This window comes from Phoca vitulina, unplaced genomic scaffold, assembly GCF_004348235.1.
Source record: "Phoca vitulina isolate PV1807 unplaced genomic scaffold, GSC_HSeal_1.0 scaffold85, whole genome shotgun sequence".
Taxonomy (NCBI): domain Eukaryota; kingdom Metazoa; phylum Chordata; class Mammalia; order Carnivora; family Phocidae; genus Phoca; species Phoca vitulina.
In genome coordinates this window covers 1983457-2005925 of record NW_022589788.1, presented here as the reverse complement: position 1 = coordinate 2005925, position 22469 = coordinate 1983457, and the positions used below count along the sequence as shown (strand labels likewise).

The 22469-nt window shown below is 58.3% G+C and overlaps 2 protein-coding genes across 20 annotated transcripts in view; one reads left to right on the top strand and one right to left on the bottom strand.

Annotated features, from left to right (window-relative positions):
- The window catches only part of MFSD10 (major facilitator superfamily domain containing 10), a 631579-nt gene extending 626305 nt beyond the window's left edge, over positions 1-5274 (top strand). Inside the window, exons 1-13 of one of the 10 annotated variants that reach the window (XM_032395623.1) lie at positions 855-963; positions 1434-1615; positions 1714-1810; positions 2048-2151; positions 2470-2628; positions 2715-2872; positions 3046-3192; positions 3291-3402; positions 3586-3694; positions 3798-3888; positions 3978-4025; positions 4112-4201; positions 4340-5274. In XM_032395623.1, the coding sequence (XP_032251514.1) occupies positions 1442-1615; positions 1714-1810; positions 2048-2151; positions 2470-2628; positions 2715-2872; positions 3046-3192; positions 3291-3402; positions 3586-3694; positions 3798-3888; positions 3978-4025; positions 4112-4201; positions 4340-4586 (1536 nt within the window). In that variant the 5' untranslated portion in view covers positions 855-963; positions 1434-1441 and the 3' untranslated portion in view covers positions 4587-5274. Of the gene's footprint in view, positions 1-854; positions 1045-1429; positions 1616-1713; positions 1811-2047; positions 2152-2469; positions 2629-2710; positions 2873-3045; positions 3193-3290; positions 3403-3585; positions 3695-3797; positions 4026-4111; positions 4202-4339 lie in introns of those variants that run through there. The other 9 variants (XM_032395624.1, XM_032395621.1, XM_032395619.1 and 6 more) reach the window with 9 other exon arrangements.
- Positions 5275-5361: 87 nt separating this feature from the next.
- Positions 5362-22469, bottom strand: part of ADD1 (adducin 1) — an 87126-nt gene continuing 70018 nt past the window's right edge. For 2 of the 10 annotated variants that reach the window (XM_032395585.1, XM_032395586.1), the window contains exons 10-16: positions 20656-21000; positions 18080-18181; positions 17334-17423; positions 16491-16583; positions 11936-12092; positions 9458-9556; positions 5362-7212 (exon numbers count right to left, since the gene is read on the bottom strand). In XM_032395585.1, the coding sequence (XP_032251476.1) occupies positions 6845-7212; positions 9458-9556; positions 11936-12092; positions 16491-16583; positions 17334-17423; positions 18080-18181; positions 20656-21000 (1254 nt within the window). In that variant the 3' untranslated portion in view covers positions 5362-6844. Of the gene's footprint in view, positions 7213-8746; positions 8782-9457; positions 9557-11935; positions 12093-16490; positions 16584-17333; positions 17424-18079; positions 18182-20655; positions 21001-22469 lie in introns of those variants that run through there. The other 8 variants (XM_032395590.1, XM_032395588.1, XM_032395591.1 and 5 more) reach the window with 8 other exon arrangements.

Below are 22469 nucleotides of genomic sequence, written 5' to 3'. Positions count from 1 at the left end.
GGAGGGCTGTCCTGAGCAGTTCTGATGAATTCTGCATACGTATTCCCAGCTCTGCCCTTCTGCCGCCACCCCCACCATCTAAGGAAGTTAACGGGGCCAAAGCCTCAGGCGTGGAGGCCACAGGCTACCGAAGGGGCAGCATGGCTCAGCTGGAAGAAAATGAACACGGCCCGCACCCGTCCTTTGGGGAAAGCTGACTGGTTTGGGTTAGAGGTAGACTCCTTGCCTCGATCAGGCAGAGTGTGACTGCGATTATCTTTATTTGGGATTTTAATATGGTGTAAAGAGGGGGTATGCGTGCCAAGTTGACAAGGTGGGCTGTGGACACACATGAACCTGGAAACCTAACCACAGTTACCAAACTTCCCGTTACCTTCTGGTTAGGGTTGGCCAGAGTCTCAGGAACCTTGGAAGCCAGGAGGGGGGAGGGAGGGAGATCAGGAGGTGCGCAGGGAGGTCAGGAAGGGGGCGGGAGGAGGGAGGAGGTGAGGGCCTCCGCGGCCCGGGGCCAGGCCGGCAGCAGGAGAGGCCAGCGGGGGGCCCCTACCCCTCACCCACCTGCCCCGGGGCCCAAGTGTGTGCGGTCCCAGCCGCGCGCCGGCACGTCGGAGGCGCCCGCTGGCCGGAGGGGGTCGGGGCTGGCCCGCACCACTCGGCCCTCCAGGGCGCAGCGCCCCGCACCCCCTGGGCTCCGCGAGTGCGGCTGGACGGCGGGAAGGGGCCCTGGCGCCCGCGTGCGGTGGCGGCCCTGCAGGAGGACGGCCCGCGGGTCCCCAAGCCCAGCCCGCACTCAGCGCACGCCGGCCGGAAGAGGAAGCAGGCCTTCGCCCACACTTCCGGGGCGGGGTGGGGGCGTGGTCGGCGTGCGCCCCGCCCCTGGCAGCGGGCCGGGCCGTCCATTCCGCATCCGTCCATCTGTCCGTGTGTCCGTGTCCGTCCGTCCAACCCGAGCGCGCGGCCGCGGCAAGTGCAGGGCGGGGCAGCCCCAGTGCGCGCCCCACTGCCCCGCCCAGGAGGCGAGCCGGGCTCCCGGGTGGGGGCCAGGTCTGGGATTCCGGGCGAGGCGGGGAGGGGGCGGAGATCGGGGGGCCGAGGCCCCGGGGGTCGGGTGGAGGCCGGGGTCCCGGCTCCTGGGAGGGGATCGTGTTCGGGCCGCAGGGACGCCGCCGGGGCCTCAGTTTCCCCGCCTGCTCCTCACGAGGACGTGGGTTGGCTGCGTGGGGTGGGATGGTGCCCGGGGCCGCGATGCCCCCATCCGGCCCCTGGCGACGGTTGGCATCAGTGGCTGCGGTTTCTTGGCGCAACCCCGCAGCCGCAGTTTCCTGCACCCGCGCTCGGGGGGAGGGCGCACAGAGGGACCCCTGTGCTGGTAGGCATCCGGCGCTCGGGCACCCAGAGGTGGCCTCATGCCCACCTGCCACACTCTCAGCCAGGCGGGACCATGGGCTGGGGAGCCGGAGGGAGCTGCACCCCGCGCCCACCCATCCGCCAACAGACGGCGCAGGAGACGCGCGTGATCAATGTGGTCTTCCTCGGCCTCCTGCTGGACCTCCTGGCCTTCACTCTGCTCCTGCCCCTGCTGCCAGGGCTGCTGGAGAGCCACGGCCGTGCCCACGTGAGACCGCCCCCATGTCCCTGTCCAGAGGCGCGTGACTCCCCCCACGATGGCTGCCCACGCCCCCCCCACCCTTGTCACACTTCCGTGTTCCCCAGGACCCCCTGTATGGCTCGTGGCAGCGAGGCGTGGACTGGTTTGCCGCAGCGATCAGGATGCCAGCCGAGAAGAGGTACAACAGCGTCCTGTTCGGAGGTATGAACCCGCCCCATGCTGGGCCCTGTGACCGCGTCTGGACTCCAGTCAACCCCAGTCCCTGTCACCGCCTTCCTGCTGCTGGGCGCGGTCTGCCCCTCTCCAAGTGCAGCGTCCACTGGTGGTCAGGGCGCCTCAGCCGGAGGCCCAAGGCTTGGGAGCGCAGCGCCCACCCGGCACGATCAGACCCTTGGGGACAGACTGAGTCGTGGTAACCAAAACCTCTGTCTCCTCCAGGTCTGATTGGCTCGGTCTTCTCCTTCCTGCAGTTCCTCTTGGCACCGCTCACGGGGGCGGTCTCGGACTGTCTGGGGAGGCGCCCGGTGATGCTGCTGTCCCTGGTACGGGGCGCCCGAGGCGTGGGAATGTGCGGCTTCCTCTCGCCCGCCTGGCAGCCCTCTGGGGAGAAAGGGGGTTGGCTGTGAGCCCCTCATTGCCCCCTGGGTGGGGTGCTTGAGGGGGTGGTGGTTCCCGTGGCCCAGCCAGGCTTTCCCAGAGCTGCCCCTGCCACCTGTGCGGACATCGGGAACGTAAGTAGACCTTGATGCTCCAGAACAGGGCCAGGCCCCCAGGGTGTTACCTGGGTTTGTCGGCCCAACTCTGGGCCCCTCGTGGCCTCAGGTGACCATACCTGCCCTGTGGACCCCACCCTGAGGCAGGCAGGTCTGGCCACCTCGTATGCTGTGTGGGCTGCTTCGAGGAGCTTCGCAGCCTTCCTGGCCTCCAGGGTGATTGGGGGCATCAGCAAGGGGAACGTCAGCCTCTCCACGGCCATCATAGCTGACCTGGGCTCACCTTCCGCCCGCAGCCGAGGCATGGTGCGTGCAGGTGATGGGGGATGAGCGGCTGGGGATTCCTTGGCTGGGTCTTCCTGCGGGGCTCAGGCGGCCTTCTCCCCAGGCAGTCATCGGGGTGGCCTTCTCCCTGGGCTTCACCCTGGGCCCCATGCTGGGTGCCTCCCTGCCCGCGGAGACGGTACCCTGGCTCGCCCTGCTCTTCGCTGCCTCCGACCTGCTGTTTATTTTCTGCTTCCTGCCGGAGACCCTGCCCCCAGAGAAGCGGGTAAGGGGGGACCCGGGAAGAAACCAATGAGAGGTCCCGGGGCTGGGGGCTCAGTTCTGTGGGCGTGCGGGGATGCCAGGGGATGCTGGACTGTCCTCTCCTGGTGCCCTGGCCTCTAGGGCCCGGCAGGGGGACTGGAGGCCAGGGCAGGTTCAGGTCATGCCCCTCCCCAGCCTCCTGGCAGGCCCCTCCAGTCCTGCCCCCGCCCCAGGCACCCTCCATCGCCCCCGGGTTCCGAGCCGCTGTGGATCTGCTCAGCCCCCTGGCCCTGCTCCGTTTCTCGGCCGTGGCCCACGGCCAGGACCCACCTGCTGGAGACAGTAAGGAGCCACCCCCCTCTTGAGGGTGGGACCATGGCTTCCTCCAGCTGCCCAGGCCTCCCCCAGCTATCGTCAGCCCCTTCCCCACTGCTCCCCAGGACTTGGGAGCCTTCGCCGCCTGGGCCTGGTGTATTTCCTCTACCTCTTCCTGTTCTCGGGCCTGGAGTACACCCTCAGCTTCCTTGCCCATCAGCGCTTCCAGTTCAGCAGGTAGGCCCCTCGCAGGACCTGGCCTGGGAACTCCCTGCCGTCTCCCGGGCCTGACCCCCCCGCCGGCTTCAGGGCTGACTCCCACCCTGGCTCGGCGGACCGTGCAGAACCGGCTGTCACCCTGGCTCCCTGGCTTGGCCACGGGGAGCAGGGGCGAGGCACTCACAGCTCCCCCGCTCCCAGCCTGCAGCAGGGAAAGATGTTTTTCTTCATCGGCCTCACCATGGCCACCGTGCAGGGTGCCTACGCGCGGAGGATCAGCCCTGGCGGGGAGATTGCAGCTGTGAAGCGGGTATGGGGCTCCCCCAAGAAGTGGTGGGTAAGGGGGGCAGGCTGTGTCCTGAGCCTGCGGAAACAGCAGGGGTGGGTCCTGAGCTCCGCTGTGCCCCCCGCAGGCCATCTTGCTGCTCGTGCCCGCCTTCCTCCTCATCGGCTGGGGGCTCACGCTGCCTGTGCTGGGCTTGGGGTTGCTGCTGTACTCCTTCGGTGAGTGGTCCTCCCAGGGCCAGGGCGGGAGTGGCAGGAGCCGGGAGCCGGGAACCCCGGGTCACAGCCCCCCTGGTGTCTCCCACCAGCTGCCGCGGTCGTGGTCCCCTGCCTGTCCTCTGTGGTCGCCAACTTTGGTAAGACGCCCTTCTGCTGCTGGAGGCCCCCCAGGTGGGAGGAGGCCTGCAGGCGCCTGATGGCCTCCTCCCCTTCTCCCCCCAAGGCTCGCCCAGGCAGAAGGGCACGATCATGGGCACCCTGCGGAGCCTGGGCGCCCTGGCCAGGGCGGTGGGACCCATGGTGGCTGCCTCAGGTGAGGGCCCCAGGGCAGCCGGGCCAGGCCTCGGGGCTACTGGCCCGGGGCGGGGGGGCCGTGCTGCTGCCATCCTGGGGCCGAGGGGCGGCAGGGACAGGGTGGGCCCGCGTCACGGCTCAGGCTCTCTCTCCACAGTGTACTGGCTGGCGGGGGCCAGGGTCTGCTTCACCGTGTGCTCTGGCCTCTTCCTGCTCCCCCTCCTGCTCCTGTGGAATCTGAGGCCTCCAGCCCACGCGCTCAAGGCCGAGTAGCTGAGCCAGCCCCGCCCCGAGCTGGGGGACAGGAGGCCTGGGCCGGGGACCCCCCCTCCCCCGGGCCCAGCCCAGGACGGCCCAGGGCCTGCAGCCGCAGAGGGCCCGAGACACTCACGGCCCCTCCCTAGGTGTGGACGGCCCTGTCAGGCTGGGGGCAGTGACTCCAAACCCTTCCAGGCTTTCTGTTGGCTTCTCTCTCAGTGACAGTGTCAGCCAGGCCTCTGAATGACAAAATAAAGCAGCTATTTTATATCCAGTGCCTCTCTCCAGTACACCGCCCTGCCTCGCCACCCCCCACCCCCCACCCCCAGGCGCCAGAAGCAGCAACTTAAGCTGAAGGCTCTTCGAGCTGCACTGAGCAGAAGCGTCCCAGGCTCTTCCCGAGTCGGCGGCCATTCTGCACAAGGCTGAGGACAGAACGCGGACACAGGGCCCTCCAAGCCTGGGCTCGGCACGTGCTGGGCCACACCCGGGCTGTGCCCTGCACCCTGGCCGACCAGGGAGGAGGGGCCCCTGTGCCAGGGTCCCCCCATCACACGTCCCGCCCCAGCCTGTGGCTAAAGGGTCCTCCCCAGTGCAAAGCAACAGTGTTTGATCAAGAAATAAACACTTGGGGGGCGCCTGGGGGCTCCGTCGGTTGAGCGTCCGACTGCTGATTTCAGCTCCGGTCATGATCTCAGGGTCACGGGATCTGCCCCTTTCGTGGGGCTCTGCCCTCGGGGGGGGGGGGGCTGCTAGAGAGTCTCTCCCCCTCTGCCCCTCCCCCCCAGACACCCACACTGTGCCTCTCAAATAAATCTTAAAAAAAAAAAAAAAAAAAAAACTTGGGGATCTCTTTTTGGGATTAAAGGAGCAGGATTAAAGGCGCAAAGGGAAGGAATTGAAGTGCAAAACTGCTTCCCAAGTTTAGACAAGGAAACTGCTTAAAGAATTTTATTTGTGAGGAAAACATGTTACAGTGAAGGACGCAGGACCCATCCTCCCAAGCCTGTGTCCATATATACGACTAAACTTCATGTTGTGATACAAAGAGTTAAAATAAACTACAAAAGTGAAATGAAAGTCATTGCGTGTGTGCGACAAAAGGAAGGGCTACAGTGGGCGGTTAACTGAAGGACGGGGCGAGGGCAGAGAACCCGAACACCACAGAGGCAACAGAACGACACGCTGGAGAAAGCACGTCTCCAGAAGCTCGAAGCAGCGGCCAGCGCCATGCAGCCGGCCTCAGGGCCTGCTTGGGGTCAGCAGTGTGGGACCCCAGCCCGGCTCTGGCACCAGGTCCACCAGGGGCCCCTCCCCGCTTCCGGGCACCGGGCGGCCCCTGGAATGGGTCCCCCACTAGTTCCTGCTAAGCAGCTGCACGTGATTTTGCAGGAATCTCAATGAAAATTTACGACGTCCCACAAGGAGAGCCAGCCTGGCTCCACAAAGGACGAGTGTGAGCAGTGAGGGAGGGACCGCTGGGTCCCCTTCTACCTTGAGCTACCTTTTACCAAAACCGGGCATCTTTCAGGCTGAGTTAAAGTAAGAGGCGATCCCTCCCAGTTCCAAACCCTCCCGTACAGTGAGCCGCGCTCTGCTGCACTGTGCGGAGGTAGAGCGAGAAAACTAAAGCAGAAAGTGGCCTGTTCCTGTTCATGGTCAAAGATGGAGGGTGAATTGCAAACCTGCTGAAGGAAAATTCTAGAAAGGACTCTTCCCCCTTAATGTATCTTCTCTATGACAGTAATCTAGAGACCCCAGTAAGAAAGTGGGGGCCTCTGAACCCCGTTTCTGGCCTCAGGGCCATCAGACCATGCACAGGGCACGTGGGGTGGACGCAGGCCCCTCTGCTGCTGGGTCCCCGGCTCTCAGAGGCCGTCAGGGCGCCCGGGGCCGCCGGTGGGCACAGGAGTGCTCGCACAGGACTGAGGCTCTGTAGCTACAACCCACGTGAGATCACGGGGCAGGTAATGCCGGCAGGAAGCTCCAAGTCTGATTCAGTCACCTGAGACGTGGGCTGAAGGGGAGCCTGGCAGACACACAGCATGGGGGACTGCACCACAGGAGGACAGGGAGGGCAAGGCCAGAGCCGCCAGGGCCTCCAACTGTCCGGCCAGAACCAGGACGGACCGCCCCCGGGGGAGAGCGCGCCCACGGGGTGCTAGTCCGGGCAGGGCAGGCGGAGGCAGAGGGGCCGCGGAGACGTCTCCCCAGCCCCCGAGGCTGAGGCCCGCTGCACACGCACACGAGGTTAGCACCGGGCTACGTGGGGATTTGGTCACACCATGAGGGGAGCTCTAGCTATGAGGAGGGATGGGCTTTTTGCATTCCATGACACAGGAAGACAGGACACAAGACGCAATCGGGGGCAGTCTGGTGGCTTCGGTGTGTGCAGGACGGGCCTTCAGGAGTCACTCCTCTTCTTGCTCTTCTTCAGAAAGGAGGGGGTGCGGAATTTCTTCTTCTTCTTAGAAGGGGACTTGCCCGGAGACCCATCGCTGCCAGGGTCCACGGCAGCCCCCTCCTCTGCAGCTGGGGAGGTGGCCTCTTCTGCCACCTGGGCAGAGGCTGGCTCAGGGCTGGCTGCCACGGGGGACCTGGCGGGGCTGGGAGGCTCGTGGGCTTCACCGAGCCCCTCCTCCTCCTCCTCCTCCTCCTCCAATGTGGGGAAGCCGAGCGCTTCTGAAGGCTCATCAGGGGACAGGTCAGGGAGAGTCGGCTTGAAGGTGGCAGCATCACTGTCCTCTCCAGAGGTGGGCTCCTGCGGCAGGTCTGGTGGGCGGGGGACGAGAGACAGTGCTGAAGAGCAGCCACCGGACCTGAGCGGGGCGCCCCGAGAGAGGCAGCCCCCCCCGCACCAAGACGGCCACGGGGCTGGGCTCTAGGGGCTTTTACCGACACGAAAACAAGAAACTTTAAATCAGGTCTACTCTACTTCAAGGTTGGATGTGGCTCAGGGTACAAAACGAAGACGCAACCTCGCAGGGGGTGGGGGTGGGGGGTTCAGCTCCTCCTCGTGGACAGTGTGCTGACAGACCCAGACGCCGTCCTGGGACCTCGGGCCCCAGTCAGAGAGCTGGGCGAGCTGACGGCACTGCACTAGGACCATGTTCCACGTTTAACACTCCAACAGTTTGTTCTAGAACCCTAAGGGCACATATTAGTAGTCCTGAAATTAAGCCTAAATTTGGGTCCACAACACCTGGTCTCCCCCAAGAAGAAAACCATGGAAAACCATGGTTAACTCCCAGACCCCATGCGCACTATCAACATCAAACAAAACAAAGCCATTGTAGGCTGGAGAATGAAAAAAAGAGAAGAACTGTAAGGTAAGGGACAGGGGCAAAAACCTGGCCAGCTTCAGCATTCGAACATGGGAACATGAAAGGGAAAAAGGTAACTCGCTGTAAAGACACTGCCCGAGGGTGGGTTTCTGGGGAAGGTCCCATCATCAGATCTCTATGCAGACTCTAACCGGGGGGAAACCAGTTTTGCAGAGTTTTATAACATCCTACAGAGTTACGAGCGACTGCTGCTTAGGCAACACTAAACCATTTAGTACAGAGAAACCAAGCCCCGCGTCAGGGGGGACTCAGAGCTGAGTGTGGGTGAGGTGCAGCCGTGGGAGGCTCTGGGCCCCAAACACAGCGCTTCGGCTCTGGGAGGCTGGGGCCGCCCGGGCTGGCCCGAGCCACCTTCTATCCCGGGACAATTCAATGTCCTTACTTAGGGGGACAGGAGGAAGTTAGCGTTCACCCCACAGAGCATGCAGAGATGGCCTGTGGGTGCCTCTGGGGAACTTTACCATGTGACCAAATGTCACATTAAATACAGCACCAGAGTCTCCTGCCCCATCCCCAATTACGCTTAAGCGCTCAGCTTAAGCCAAGATCCCAACAGAAGCGACCGGCATGCAGCACGAGGCAAAATCCTCCCCCTGCCTGAACCTAGTCTGATGTGTGTCTGATGCCGCCGAGCAATCACAAGCTGAGCAGGACCACGGGACGGCTCTGGAACTTCTGAGACCCACAGGGCCCTGAGCAGCACCGCCTCGGTCCCCGGGAGCCCCAGGGCAGGCTGCCACCACCTAGCTCTCCGGCCACGGAGCCCCTGCCAAGATGCCACTGCCTAGGTGGGAGGAACTGAGTACAAGAAAGGCGGCGTGGGGGGGAGGGGGAGCAGGGACTCTATTTTTATTTTGAATAAACAGAGAACAGAACTCGGTAAGCAACAAAGAAGCAGGAGAATGAGGCAAAGCACAGGGACCACTGGTTAAACGGCAGAGGGCGGACGAGGGCGGTACTTACTATGGTAACAGGTACTCTTTAGCACATCCAACTCCTGTTTGTAACGCAGCCACAGGAAGAGAAAAGCACAGGGAGAGAATCTAGGCATTCAGTCACAGCCACTGGGTTATAGAAGAATGGCTGAGCCATTCTTGGGGACAAACGGGAGAGGAAGGCGAGCCACAGGCTCCCCACAGGCACGGGAAGCACGACATGTAGGACCAAGGGACAGACACGCAGTGGGTGGTCTGAGAGGCCAGTGGAGGCCAGCACTCTGCATGGACTGACTACGACGGCAGGTCACACAAGATCCTGCAGCCCAGACACAATGGAAGACGTTTCCAGAGGGGTGATCTGGACACAGTAAGGTTTGAGAAATGCGTAAGCAGTGGGCAAAATTGACATCATAAACGAAGGTGGGATCCGATCCCCCAAGTCTGTCCTCCCACTTTGTCCTGATGTCTCACTACCAAATGTGTTGCCTCGAGTGACCCAGGACAGAACCAAAACAGGAGCAAGGGAGGCGGGCCAGTTCAGAACCATGTGTCGTGCTGGCTTCCACACAAATGCTCGCTCCTTCACCGCTGCCCGTTCAGCTACTGACACCCGGGTGCTCTCCCTCCACAGACAGGACACGAAATCCACCTCTCATGGCGGACACCGGACCACAGAAGGCCATGCACCCTCCCACAGCGGGGCAGCCACACGCTCACGTCCACCCCAGAGCTCACCTTCCTCAAGCTTGACAGGGGTGCTGGGGGGGGTGTGGGGGGCAGCAGAGGACTCTGGAGGACTCTTTTCTTTCTGTTCTCTGGTCTCGTCCAGATTCTCTGCAGACGGACAGAAAGTGAGAAGCACACGGTAAAGAGCTTCAGACATCGTGAGCCTTCACCCTCCTCAAAGGCAGGCAGGCCCTCCTGCCCTGTCCATCCGGCTGCCTTGAGGGGGACAGCTGAAGTTTCTCTTTCACGGGTACATCCAAGAGACCAGGAGGGCTCACGGCCACGCTGTCTTCAACTCTCCAAGGGGACAAAGAAGGCCGATTGTGACTGGGGTGTGGATCTGAATCTCAAAGATTCAACCGACTTTGGATACAATATTGATTTCCATTCTTATTCCAGAGAGAATCTGCCAGAGCCAACAGTGTGACACACGGTGAATGGTGACCCCCGGGGTGTCCCCATCTGTGTTCCAGAGAGGAGCCCCCCCCCCACAGCTGAGCCAGCAGCCCAGGGTCCCAGGCACCCTCACCCTACTCGCCACCTCAAGGATGTCACATGAGCACTGCATTGGTTTTCATTGTTTTATGCAGAATATTTTCTACCAATAACTTAAACCTGGCAATTATAATATTTTTATTTTCTGAAGTAAAATATGCTGATGAGGACCAGAGGAAAAACTGCAGGTACTAGGACCCAGGATCCAGAAAATTCCAAGTCTACTTCTCATTTAGGGAAATACGCATACCAATGTTAATCCTAATTCCTTAACTCTCCTTCTCTCATTTAAACTTTTTATATTAACAGTTTGGTATCACTAGGTCTCATATTTTGAACAAACAGCTATAACCGGCAAGGCCTCTGATCTCCTAGAGATACCAACCTATCTTCCTGAAGCCAGAGGTCTATGAACAAAGGCCTTTCCATCTCCCAGGAGCTCCCTCAACCAGGAAAGGTGCCCGAGCCCCACAGCTTGCTTCCTTCCTCCTGCGGGAAGTGCTGCCGTGCGGCACTCCCATGCCGACGGCCAGCACCGGGCAGCACCCCCCGGCTGGCACTCCTGCTGCGGACAGCCCAGTGATCACAGAGCATGGTCACAGTCGCCCCGTCCACTCAACGGCTGAAACATCCCTCCTCATGGAGCCTCACAAGGAGGAAACCCCTGCGTGTCTTGTGCTTTGACTCAAAAACCATTTTCTTGTAATACAGATTCCCCAGACACTGGGAGGACCCAAAGGGCAGACACACGTGTGTGCACTCTGGAACCGGGACTCGCCCGCAGGGCCAAGAGCTCGGGCCCACGGGCCACCCCGAGGCAGGGACTTATGGTGACAGCACAAAGCTCTCTGTGGGGCTGAGCACACCATTCAAGGGAGACGATGAGAAGCAGAGCTCAATGTGACGGAAACACCGGGCTCACTCTGACTCCATGTGTGCGAGGTCTTAATCCTAACGCACAGCTAACAGAAAGTGACGGGCCCTGATGTTGGAACGCTCACTGAAAACAGTTCAGCAGTAGTTTTCTGTACAACTCAAATTTCAACAGCATCTACATAATGCGTTAGTTGGTCTAAAACAAGGCCAAAAAATACCTAAATTGGGGCAAATCAGAGATTATATGAGGAGCAATATGTAATTCCCTGGATGATCCTCCACAGCCCCAGGGCTACGGAACACTGTGGGACTTCCACTCCAAAGGTTGATTCCCGGGGAGCGAGCTGGGAGGACGTGTGGTCCCTGCTTAGGATCCGAGGCTTCGGTACAAAGACCAGGGCTGGAACTTACGGCCCTAAGGACGCAGCATGAGCCTCCTGGCTGGGGGGGGGTGTCTGTGCCCAGGGCGTTCCTGGTAACCAACCAAGGGTGCTCAGGGAAAGTGCGCCTTCACGGCAGAAGCAGGGGAAGGCTGGCTTCTCGTGTTAGTTCTCCGAATTCTTGGACCTACTTTTCAAAACCTAGAGTTTGAAACCACCTCCTCCGTGAGGTTCTGGCTCTTAGTCACTGATTCTCATTGTTGCAAAATCGTCCCATTGTGTTTTACAAAAATATGCCCTCCTGGGTCAGTGAGTCAGTTACCAAGAGAGACAGGCTGCACCCGCACGTGCCCACTCTTCACTCGGGGCGCCGGAGCGGTCAACATGCTAGCACCTGGGCCTGCAATCCCAGCCTGCCCAGAAGACCCTTAGCGTTTGTGCGGAGAGACAGCAGCCTGGCTCTCGGACACAGTCTCCCACATAGCCTGCCTGCACGTGCCTCCTAAGCCGACCGTTCACAAGTGTGTTATCCCTTCTAATCCTCCGGAACTAGGAAATGTGCACGTTAGAACGTTCTGGTCTTAACCAAACAGAAGGCTGATCTTTCATACAAGTGACTGTCCTCATCACCCCCAGTCACCACTTGGGCACAAAGGAGCTCGCAGAGCGCCTTCTCTCGCTTCAGGCACCCCCCATGCTGAGCGTGCCAACGTGCCCAGGACCCGCGCACACTCACCTTCGGGGCCCTTCTGCTTCCGCTCCACCTCCCGGCGGTACTCCTCCAGCTCTCTGTCGGTGAGCGTGTTGAAGGGGTTGGGGCCCGTGGTGCTCACGATGACGTGGGGCTGGTACTCCTTCTCAATGATGGCCTTGGAGGCTGTCACCAGCTCCCCCTGCAGACAAAAAGGGAGGCCCAGTCTGCGGGAGCCCTGCCCGCAGGGACTCTCCCCCCTCCCAGGCAAGGCTGCAGGCAGGGCGGGGTGGGCGGATTTCCCGGAGCACACAAACAACCCTGAGACTTGGCCTGGGCCTCACCCTGGGCCTCACCCTGGGCCCTGAGGTTGAGGCTGAGCTGAGGCCTCCAGTGGTCGGAGATAGAGAAACACAATTTTGAAGGTACAAAACAAATGTAACAGGAGAAAAAAATCCCAGGAAAGTCCTTCAGGTTTCAGGTGCACAGAGAGCACAGAGCACCTCAGGGAGAATGCGGTCTCCTTCCTGGCAGGGATGGAAGAGCCAACTCTTTAAGTCAATTGCCCTCTTCACGACATCAGAAAACATCCAGCATTCCAAATCAGGAAAGGTATGCTCGGAGATTCGCTTACTGTCTAAGTTCACAGATTAAGTTCTGTTCTTTTAACTATGTGTTTAGTTTATAACTAGCTCCTGGAACTTATCCCAAAACACTGAGAAATTTTTTAAGAAGTCCCAAAATACCAGTATTTGTCTGAGGAATTTGGAAAACCGAGAATGTGTAGGAAAGAAAAAGAAAAGCAAGCAAGCAGAGCACAAAGGTGGATGGCAGTCAGCACCCAGTCTGTAAAGGGAGGCAGCCCCATGCTGGGCAATCACTGGGGTGGGGAGGCAGGCCTGGAGGGAGGGAGCCGGCGGGGGGAGGCAGCTCTGGGGTGTGTGAAGTGATGTCCAGCCTACACTCACCTGCCCCAGCACAGCTCTGTGCCCCACCGCCCAGCCTGGTTGGCCCCCAAATGCCCTGGGTTCATTTTCTGGGAAAGTTAACCAGAACACACATGCACATGCCCATTACGTAATGGGAGCTTCCAAAAACCACCCATGATAGGAAAATCCAACATTTTGATGCTAGGCCTGGTCTGTCCATACTCTCCCGAGTAAGGGGCGAACACCGGAGAGAGACCGTGCCCAAGCAATGTGCACGAGAGACGGAGCCAGACTGAGTGCTGGGGAAATTCAGCTCACCTGGGCCACCTGCTGCCCTGGCAAAGGCTGGGGAACCTGGGCTGAGGGGCTGCTGTCCAGCAAGCTGGGTATGGGGAGTCCAGAGCACTCCATGATCAATCAGGGACGCAGAGCCGGGGAAGAGAAGCAAAGGACCTGCTGGAATTGGCCACCTTTGCTCAGAGAGCCTCAAGATTCAAGATGACCTGGATGGTCAAGGGGGGGGCCTCTTTCTGACCAATGCTGCCCCAAGGTCAAGTGGCCTTTCGCTCAGAAGCAGCCCTGTCTCCCCAGGGCAGGGGACTGAATCCCTGCCTGCCACTCACTACTCATTGACGCCTATTCCTGTGCATGGGCCTGGGTTTTGCCTCCTTGAGAGGAGCCTGCTGGGCCAAAAACAGCTAAGGCCCAGCTGCGCGTTTCCCTAAATCTACGGCAATGTGGCCAGTTGCATTTGCATCCTGGTATCACTGCCGAGAAAATGAAGAGGTGACATGAGGTTTGAGAGAAATGTTTCAATTCACTTAAATCAAAAGTTCAAATCAAGGGATGAGTAAAATATCAAGAATCACCTGCCAGAGAGGTGCCCGTGGACCAGCAAGGCCCTTCCCGCCCTGAGACACCTGACCCTCAAGGTGCAGCAGGGTTGCCTCCCTCCTCCAAATTCTCAATGGCGAGCAGTTGCCAACACCCAGGCTTGAACAGACTGGGGGACAGAGGGAGCCTGTTATCTGGGGGGAAGGAAAAGGAGCAAGGCCTGGGATGCAGAGGGAAACAGGTCTCCTACGGAGCAGCCTGGGCTGAGAAACCAGGATGTGACATGGCTGCTCTCGCCAGCAGAGGCCATGGGGAGGCTCTTGCAGCTTCCCTCACTTCTAGCCACAGAGCAGGGGCTCCAAGCAAACCAGATGCCCAGGAACTGCTTCTCCACTTGGCCGAGGCAGCTGGCGAGCCACGCAAACATGGCTAGCGACCCACTCTCTCCGAGCGTCAGGCTTTCATCCATAAACCCCACTCAGATTTGAATTTATGTTCTCAGTGCCGGGCCACACACTTCTGGGTGCTCAACACCAAATGCACCATGGAAGTGTGCAAGGTGGGCCCAGGCCCCTCAGGTTTCTACCGCGCAGCACCAAGTGTGGGAGGGCCACAGCCCGTGTGCACAGAGGTGCACAGAGAACAGGGGCTCACGGTGTCCAGACCCAGCAGCACAGTCCTCGGCCGCGCTGGGCCACCTTCAGCATAAACTTGTCTGCCCTGACGTCTAACAGCCCGATTCACGAGTAACGGAGTCCAGAAGGCCCCAGGCTTCATGCTGGCAGGCACAGTGCCGGAGCCAAGAGAGCCCTCGGCCGAGCTCAGGACTGCTTTTGAAACCAGAGCACTGGGGTGTGGCTGACGGCTCGCCGCCCCTTCTTCTCTCAGAAGATAACATGCTCTGAGTGAACGGCCATCGCCAGGGAGGGAGAGATGGAAGCAAAGGAAAGTCCTTCCCAAAAGCTCCAACTTCCTAGGTCCCAAACACACATTCCTCAGATTCTCAAACGGAAAAATTGTCTATACACCTGCCTCACTGGAAAGAGGACATTTTTAGGACGTTTAACAAAGTCCTTTTCACTGGTTCAAAGAGAAATCGACATTGCCGGCCAGCAGCGCCCATCTTGTAGAACAAAACACAGTCTGTGTTTTGAGCCCCACACAAAGGCCGTGGGGACACCCTTGGTCAAGGGCACGGGTGGAATCATGTTCTCAACATAGAAATGAAATAAGCTTAGTTGGTGGGAAAAAGACCAAGAGTGCAAATGTGAGCACCAAGAGGAGGGTGGTGGAGAAAACACAAGCTGGATCAAGAATCCAGGTACAGGGACACCAGCATCTCAGCTGGGCTGGGCGCACTTTCCTGGGCTAACTCCCACCCAGACGCACCACTCACAGAGCTTGGTGCTCAGACTGTGGGGAGGACACTGGGATCGCCGGGAACCCCGTTCCCGCCGACTCTGACCTCCTGGCCTGGGGGGCCCGCATCTCTACTTCATGAAACACAAGTGGCGGGGCACACACCCAAGTCCGACACCGCGGGAGCAAACCCAAAACAGGGGCTGGGTGAGGGACCTGCCAAAACAGCCCCCTTTCAATACCACCTGCCTTCCAGCAGCCCTGACAGGTGCAAGCAGAGACTGCGACGTGCGGTACCATACCAGAGGGACCGCGAGCAAGGACTGTTCCAACCGGCTCGGCCCACGGAGCCACAGGGTGGCAGCCACGGGTGGACTCCGCACAGGAAGCCCCCAGGCTCGTGGACTTGGCATACCCTCGCACATCTGAGAAAAAAAACGAGGAACTCACAAGATCACAACAGCTTCCAGCCCAAAGGACTGAGACGCAAAACAAGTACATCTTTCTCCTTTGCTCTGAGGAGCTCCTCCAAGAATGGCAGCTGCAAGTACATTCCAACGCTAAGGAAAACGGGACTCACGGAATTAATACGTAAGTATGCAAAATAGCGTTAATGGTGGGGATTCCACACAGGAATATACAGTCTTTGGTACAGATCTGCTTCTTTCTGGCAACTGGAACATCGCTAACATGATACTTGCATTTCAGTGGAGGTGTATGAATTGAAAAAACACCCCTCAGATTTCCTTTGAATGCAGGATGAATGTGACTAAGACTCAAAACGTGCAGGCAGCTGCGGCCCACCCTTGGCCACAAGGAGTGCAGCCTGAGCGCTCACGAAGGTCTCCTTCCACCACGTCAGGCACGCACGTACACAGATGACAGCTCTGGGCTTCAAATTCGCATGCCTTTTCCCCCGTGAAACACTTTTAAAAAATTATCCAGAATTTTTTAAGGGAAAAACGAAATATATTTCATCAACAATAAAAAACGGTCTGATTGATTTCCCCTTCCTCTGAAATGATGTCTTTCAATCATACAACCTCCAGTTGCCATGTTCACGGCACGTGCGGTCACAACTGAGCAAGCATAGGTGGAAGGCCGCAGGAGAGCCGCCACTGCCCACGGTCTGCCCACATGAGCCTTTTGCAAGCGGCATCTTGTAAAAGGCAAACTAACACCCAAAAGCATGCACCAACCAAAGGCATGTGCAGAACTTCGGAAATGCGCCACATCGTTAGGATGGGCCTGCTCTCCGCAGCCTCGTGGAATAACGACAGTTGTGAAAATAGCCTCGTACCAAATGTCTTCACGAAAGAACAGGCAGAACAGAACCTCTGCACAATCCCACAGATAACCCAGAGACAGGTTTAAAGCTACTTCGGTAACTAAGACGGTGCCCAGCGAGAACAGTGAGGGACGGGGCAGGTGAAGAGCAGCGCGTGCTGAGAGGTAGCTGAGGACAGGGCAGTGAGTACCTTTCTAAAAGACAGAGATCTAGCAGGACTAAAGGTCTGCTCTGTGAGCTCGAGCCCTTCGATTGTTTCCGTACAGTCAGAGAGGGGTGCGTCCTGCAACAGTAAACTGAGTCATCAGAGCCCACCAGGCCCAGCTTTGAAACATCAACAGAGAGCACAGGACGGAGCCAGCCCAGGGCATGCAGCAGAGACAGCCGGCCACGTGACAGCAGCAGTGATGGTGGGGCCACGTGCGAGCACAGACCACGCAAGCGGGGCCACGGCTGGCCCAATTCGGAAAACGGTCACCTACCCTGCTGTCGTGTTTAAAGTATTAGGTGGCAACTTCATTTTCAGAGATAACTACTTACACGATTATCTTCCATGTGCCACAAAGTACAGTCCTTTTCCAGAAAAGCGTGTAAATGTGGAGACCACATTTACAGGTACCCTCCGTAAGCACTTTACCCCAAGCAGCACTTTACTGCAGACAGCAATATACCCAAGAACAAAAAGTCCATTAAACCCACCCTCTTCTAGCATTTTCCCCGGTATACTGCTAAAACCAGGGCACATCCCGGTCCCCTAGCAGGCGGCGTTGTGTGCCGCCGTCACGCGGGCATGCATCGCACAGAGCAGGGCTGGGGCGGGTGGGGGACGCGGCCCTCAGGCATGCTTATGCTAAATCTACAACTTCAGGGACAGTGGCAGGGTTATTTCTTATCGTGAGGATTTTTCACGGAGAGAACGGGTTGCCTAGAACACTTACCTCACAGAGTCACTCTCTCCCCACTCAGGACTAATTCTGAAGTGGACAGTCATTAGCGCCACCAACCACCCACGCCAGACATTCTGAGCTCTCACCTGGACGAGACTCCTGTCCATCATTACACCACACAAAACCTGGGACTGGGGGCCAGCCGTCTTAATGTCCTGTAAGTTCTGCTCCCGGATCTGAGGACACAAGAAGGAGAAACACACATCAACAGTACAGAGGAGGCCGGCTGTGCCTTGGGGTCACTCTGTGCACGGGGGCCCCAGAGCCCCACCCAAGCCGCACTTCTGCTCTGCCCCGCCCCTCACGGCCCGCGTGGCCACAGTGCCTGCCTGACGGGGCCAGCCCAGCTTGTCTAAGGGGAGGACGGAGCCATTCCTGGCTCTCTGCACCTTCTAGAGGGCTGTGGTAAGCACCGAGCTCTCACCGCACTCGTTAAGTGGAGGGGAATATCCCCCATGTGCCCGTCATACAGTGACACTGTGAACACGGGGGGAGCCCGTTCTCATACAGCAAACGCTCACAGCTCAGTGAACGAACGCTGAAGCGCAGGGGCAAAGGCTGTTCTCGCCGGAAACAGGCTCTCCAGCTTCCAGTTCTGCCCGGCTCTGTGAGCAAGCGTCAGTTCAGGAACCACGGGGCCCCGGACGTCTGCTGCTCACACAGCACACTCGTTAGCGCGACAGCGGAAGCGGTGGGAAGACGTGGCCTCGGCTACAAGAGCGGCGGCGGCAGAAGCCCTCCGCCGGCCACGTGCGCTCCACACCCTGTCCCACCCGTCACCGCCTCCGCCCGCAACAGTTTCCACGGAGGGCTGATGGCCGCTGGTACGCACCTTGTTCCTCATCTCCTGGACCTCTTTTGGGTTAGTGTTCAATGGAACAAACAGGTTAGGGACAGCAGAGGTGGAGGTTCTATGTCCATCCTCTTTAGTCCACTGCAAACATCAAGAACAGTTTGAGAAGTCAGAACGGGCACAACGGTATGTGACGCCACAGCATCCACTCTGTCCACCGCGTCTCACACCTGGTCATGCATGAGCATCACAGAGAATGAACCAATGACCACACCTCCTGCCACCGCAGCAGGGGGATCGGGGCAGGGCCTGTGCAAACAGGAACCCAAGTCGTGACCGACTGGCACGCGCCCTCCAGAACGGCCCGCGGGGAACTCGGGCACGGTGCAGGCTGACGGCCGAGCTCTGCTCCGTGACGCCCGCGGACCAGCGGGGGGGGGGGACCTTCAGAGCACATTGGTTCACCGCCCTGAGAGTCATCAACGCCAAAGCCGCTGGAAGCATGAGATGGCAGGGTCAGGAAAAGCGATGTGATGCTGCCACCCAGGTGAAGGGAAGGACCGCACCGTGAGGCAGGAGCGGGCATCGCCGAAGTCTGGCCCGGAAACAAACTCCGGCACTAGGACGCGCTGCCGGCAGAGCTCGCTCCGGCCCAGGAAATGAGCGTGCAGACGTGTGCACGGCGGCCGCCCGCCGCAGAGCTGGGTGATGTCGGGTATTTTATATAACTTAACACTGCGGAGTGTTACAAAAATATCCCAAACAGACGTGAGGCGCGCACGAGCTCGCGTTAGCAGGCTGCTGTAGTCACGAGTGCGGGGCAGCAGCACACCGCGCCTTTCACGTGCGGGTTTTTTGGATCTCCAACCAAATACGGGCTTTTTCACCCCATTCTAATTCTTCGGCACGGGGGGGCACCGAACGGTAAAACAAGGCCAGCGACGTGACGCCTTTCGGACCGCTTTCAGGAGGCAGTCGGCGAGCCATAAACCGTAAGGCTTTAAAGAAAGCGACACAACTGGCAAATGCTTAGCCGCCGCGAGGGGAGCGTGGGATGGGCAGGAGCTGCGAGGTACTCACTGACGGTTCTCTTCTCAGATACAAATAACTCCAGCTCTTTACTAAAAATAGGTTTTAGTCAAAACATTAACCCAATAACCTCAGAAGCTTGAACACGTCTGAAACTTAAGAACAGTGACTGTGAGTTCACATACCGACCCGCGGCACCGCCGGAGCGCGCACTACTCCGGCCGGTGCAGACCCCCCCCGCGGCGCGCATGCGCACGGACCGCGCTACCTCGCGGGCGTCTGCTCCAGCCCACAGCTGCCCCCCACGGGTGCGGGGGACCCCAGCACAGCCGCTCAGTGCTGCGGGCTTCTATCAGCCGCGGGAAGGTGGTTTTTAAGCCCACTCCCCTTAACAAGTAAAATAAATAAAAATGAAACAAATGAAACTGGAAAAGAAAAACAAAATGAGGGAGAGGCAGAGAGGGAGGGCGAAGGCGAGAGGAGAGACGGGCTCGAACGCTGAGCCCCGCCACGTTCACGCCGAGTCTCTGCCCACGTGCCCCGTCTGCTCAGGAGCTCAGAGGCTCTCTCACCAGAGCCACCTGGGGAAGACAGAGCTGTGTTCTTTGGAATAAATCTATAAAGTAAAAACACTGTTATTAGGGGAACAGGAGGCCCCGCCTGCTCACTTGGGGCCCACTGTTTCAGGCCCTCTGACCTCACGTCACGTGGACTCCTACAGAACGAGTCATGCAGAGAGGAGTCTGCCCCGGCCCCCGGCTCTTCACGAGACCCCGTGAGGGGGCCTCCCCAGTCTGGGGCTCGGGAGCCGCCGGACTGCCCGTGGTCAGCTGGGGGTGCGGGGGAGCGGAGCACAGACCAGTCCACACAGGGCCTGAGCACCAGGACAGCAGATATCTCTCAGGGAAGTGCTGGTCGCTCCTGGCACAACGCATGCCGCAGGGCCTGTCGCGGGGGCCTGCGGGTGGCCTGTGCTGCACGTGGGTCACGCCACGCCCAGCAGGAGTCACAAGACTCACCACTATGGCCGTCTACTCACATGCAACAGTCCATGCACAAGGTAGCTGGCTGAGAGCATTCGGAGGCTTTGGGACAGCAAGCAGGGCATGAGGCTAACGAGAAAGGACGAGGTCAGCTGAGAAAATACCCATGAGACAGAGGGAAAACTGCTTAAGAAAACACGGAAGACTTGAAAGCACAGACTGCAGTGACTTTGAGAAACCACTGGAGATTACGACACTGGGATCACAGCTCAAGAAATTTTACGATTCCTTAAATACGATTTGAATTAAATGGCAGCTCCGACTGATGGGTTAACACACGTGAGTTACTTAGTATCTCTGCGGAGTTAGGTAATGCTGGAGTTACTGAAGACGCACGACAGATCTTAAGCAGTTTCAAGCAGACAGATTTACTGGAACTACAGCTGATGCATAAAGCAGATTCTGGTTCAGGCTAAAGAAGGTTAATGAGGAAGGTTTGCTTTCAATCCAGGTCAGAGGGGCTGGATTCCCAAAGCCTCCGAAGCCCCAGCTACCCGACTTGCTCTATGTCATCTAACTATGAACAGTAAGGTAGGCACAGACCAAGCAGTTGGTAATACAGCTTGGCACGCAGACACCGGACGAGAGAGACTGCAGCAAGGGTTTCACGCGATCGTGTGTAACGTTCGTCCACACCTTAGTCTTCGACTTGGGGCTGCTTCCATTCTGCCCCTCCTCAGAAGCATCGTCGCCCCGGCCAGAGCTCAGCCATCTTGTCTTCTCCCGCTGCTGCTTCTGAACACTGTGTCTGAGAGGGGAGCAAGTGCCCGGGTCCCCGTCACCAGCGAAGGAGTAACCTGTGACATTCGCAGGAGCCTCCACATCGCTGTGTTTTTTAGATTTCTCTCTCAGAGCAGGGTATCGGTAAGGGTAGCCAGTTCTGTAACCCTAGGGGCCAAAGAGACGGAAAGACAGTCACCATTCCAGATCTCGACACAGTGTCACTTTGGAAAACCGTGTGGAAACCCCCAGAAAAGCTGGGCGTGCGCATACCCGACCCCTAGGTGCATGCCAGCAGAGACGCAAGGATGGTCACTAAAACTCTGAAAGCAGCACTGTTCCTAACAGCCCCAGGTCAGAAAGAGCCAGCAACACCTGAGCGGGCCAAGTGAGAAACCCCACACAATGGACTAGGGTCCCTGAATCAGAGCAAACACTCCAGTACCAGGGGTAACATCAGGGTGAATCTCACAAATATGATGCTGAGTCAAAGAAACCAAATGGGAAAGAACACATTGTATTATTCCACTCATAAAAAGGACAAAAGAGGTAAAACCAATGTTTGCTGTAGAAGATAGGACAGTGGTCACCTCTGGGATGGGGTAAGTGCCTGAAAGGGGTACAAGGGGTCCTGAGGTGTTGCTGGGGTGTTTTGTTTGTTTTAAAGTAGGCTCCAGGGGCTCCTGGGTGGCTCAGTCGTTAAGCGTCTGCCTTCGGCTCGGGTCGCGAGCCCCGCATCCAGCTCCCTGCTCAGCGAGGAGCCTGCTTCTCCCTCTCCCACTCCCCCGCTTGTGTTCCCTCTCTTGCTGTGTCTCTCGCTCTCAAATAAATAAATAAAATCTTAAAAATCTTAAAAAAACATAAAAAAAGAAAGGCTCCACACCCGACGTGGGGCCTGAACTCCCAACCGAGGTCAAGGGTCTCATGCTCTACCGACTGAGCCAGCCAGGCGCCCGGTGCTGCTGTCTTTTGATCTGGGAATTGGTTATACAGTGTGCTCAGTTTCAGAAAGTTAATGAACTGAACACTCAAACAGGGCTTACTTACTGCTGGCTACAGGACAGGCTGTATTAATCAACCTACTTGATTTTTTGTTTACTTTTTAAGATAAAGTTTAGATACTGTGACAATCTTTGGGGAAGGCCAAACAAGTATCCTCGTGACAACTGGTTCCTGGCAAAATTGCTTTGACTATAACAATGTTCGAGTTCAATCTTCCATTCTGCCTCATAACCACTCACTAGGGCTTTAGGACACGGGCCCTGCTAGCTCGCGCCTCTGTCACACACTGTAATAGCACCAAGCCCACATGCAGGACCAACGTGTGTTCGAGTTCCCACAATCTCCCCAAGGCAAGGATGATGTCTTACTCATCCCTCCTATCCACTGCTTAGCATCTGCTGGGTGTGGCATACAGACTTTATGATGACCCCCCCATGGTCCCTACCCCCTGTAAGGCCCTCCCTCCTGGAGCACGGGCAGGACCTGACTTGCTTCCAGCCAGCGGAACGTGGCAAAAGTGACTGGATGCATTACTTAAGAGTGTAGCACCCATCTTTTTTTTTTTTTTTTTAAGATTTATTTCAGAGAGAGAGTGCACAAAAGCGCCTGAGCGGGAGGGGCAGAGGGAGAGGAAG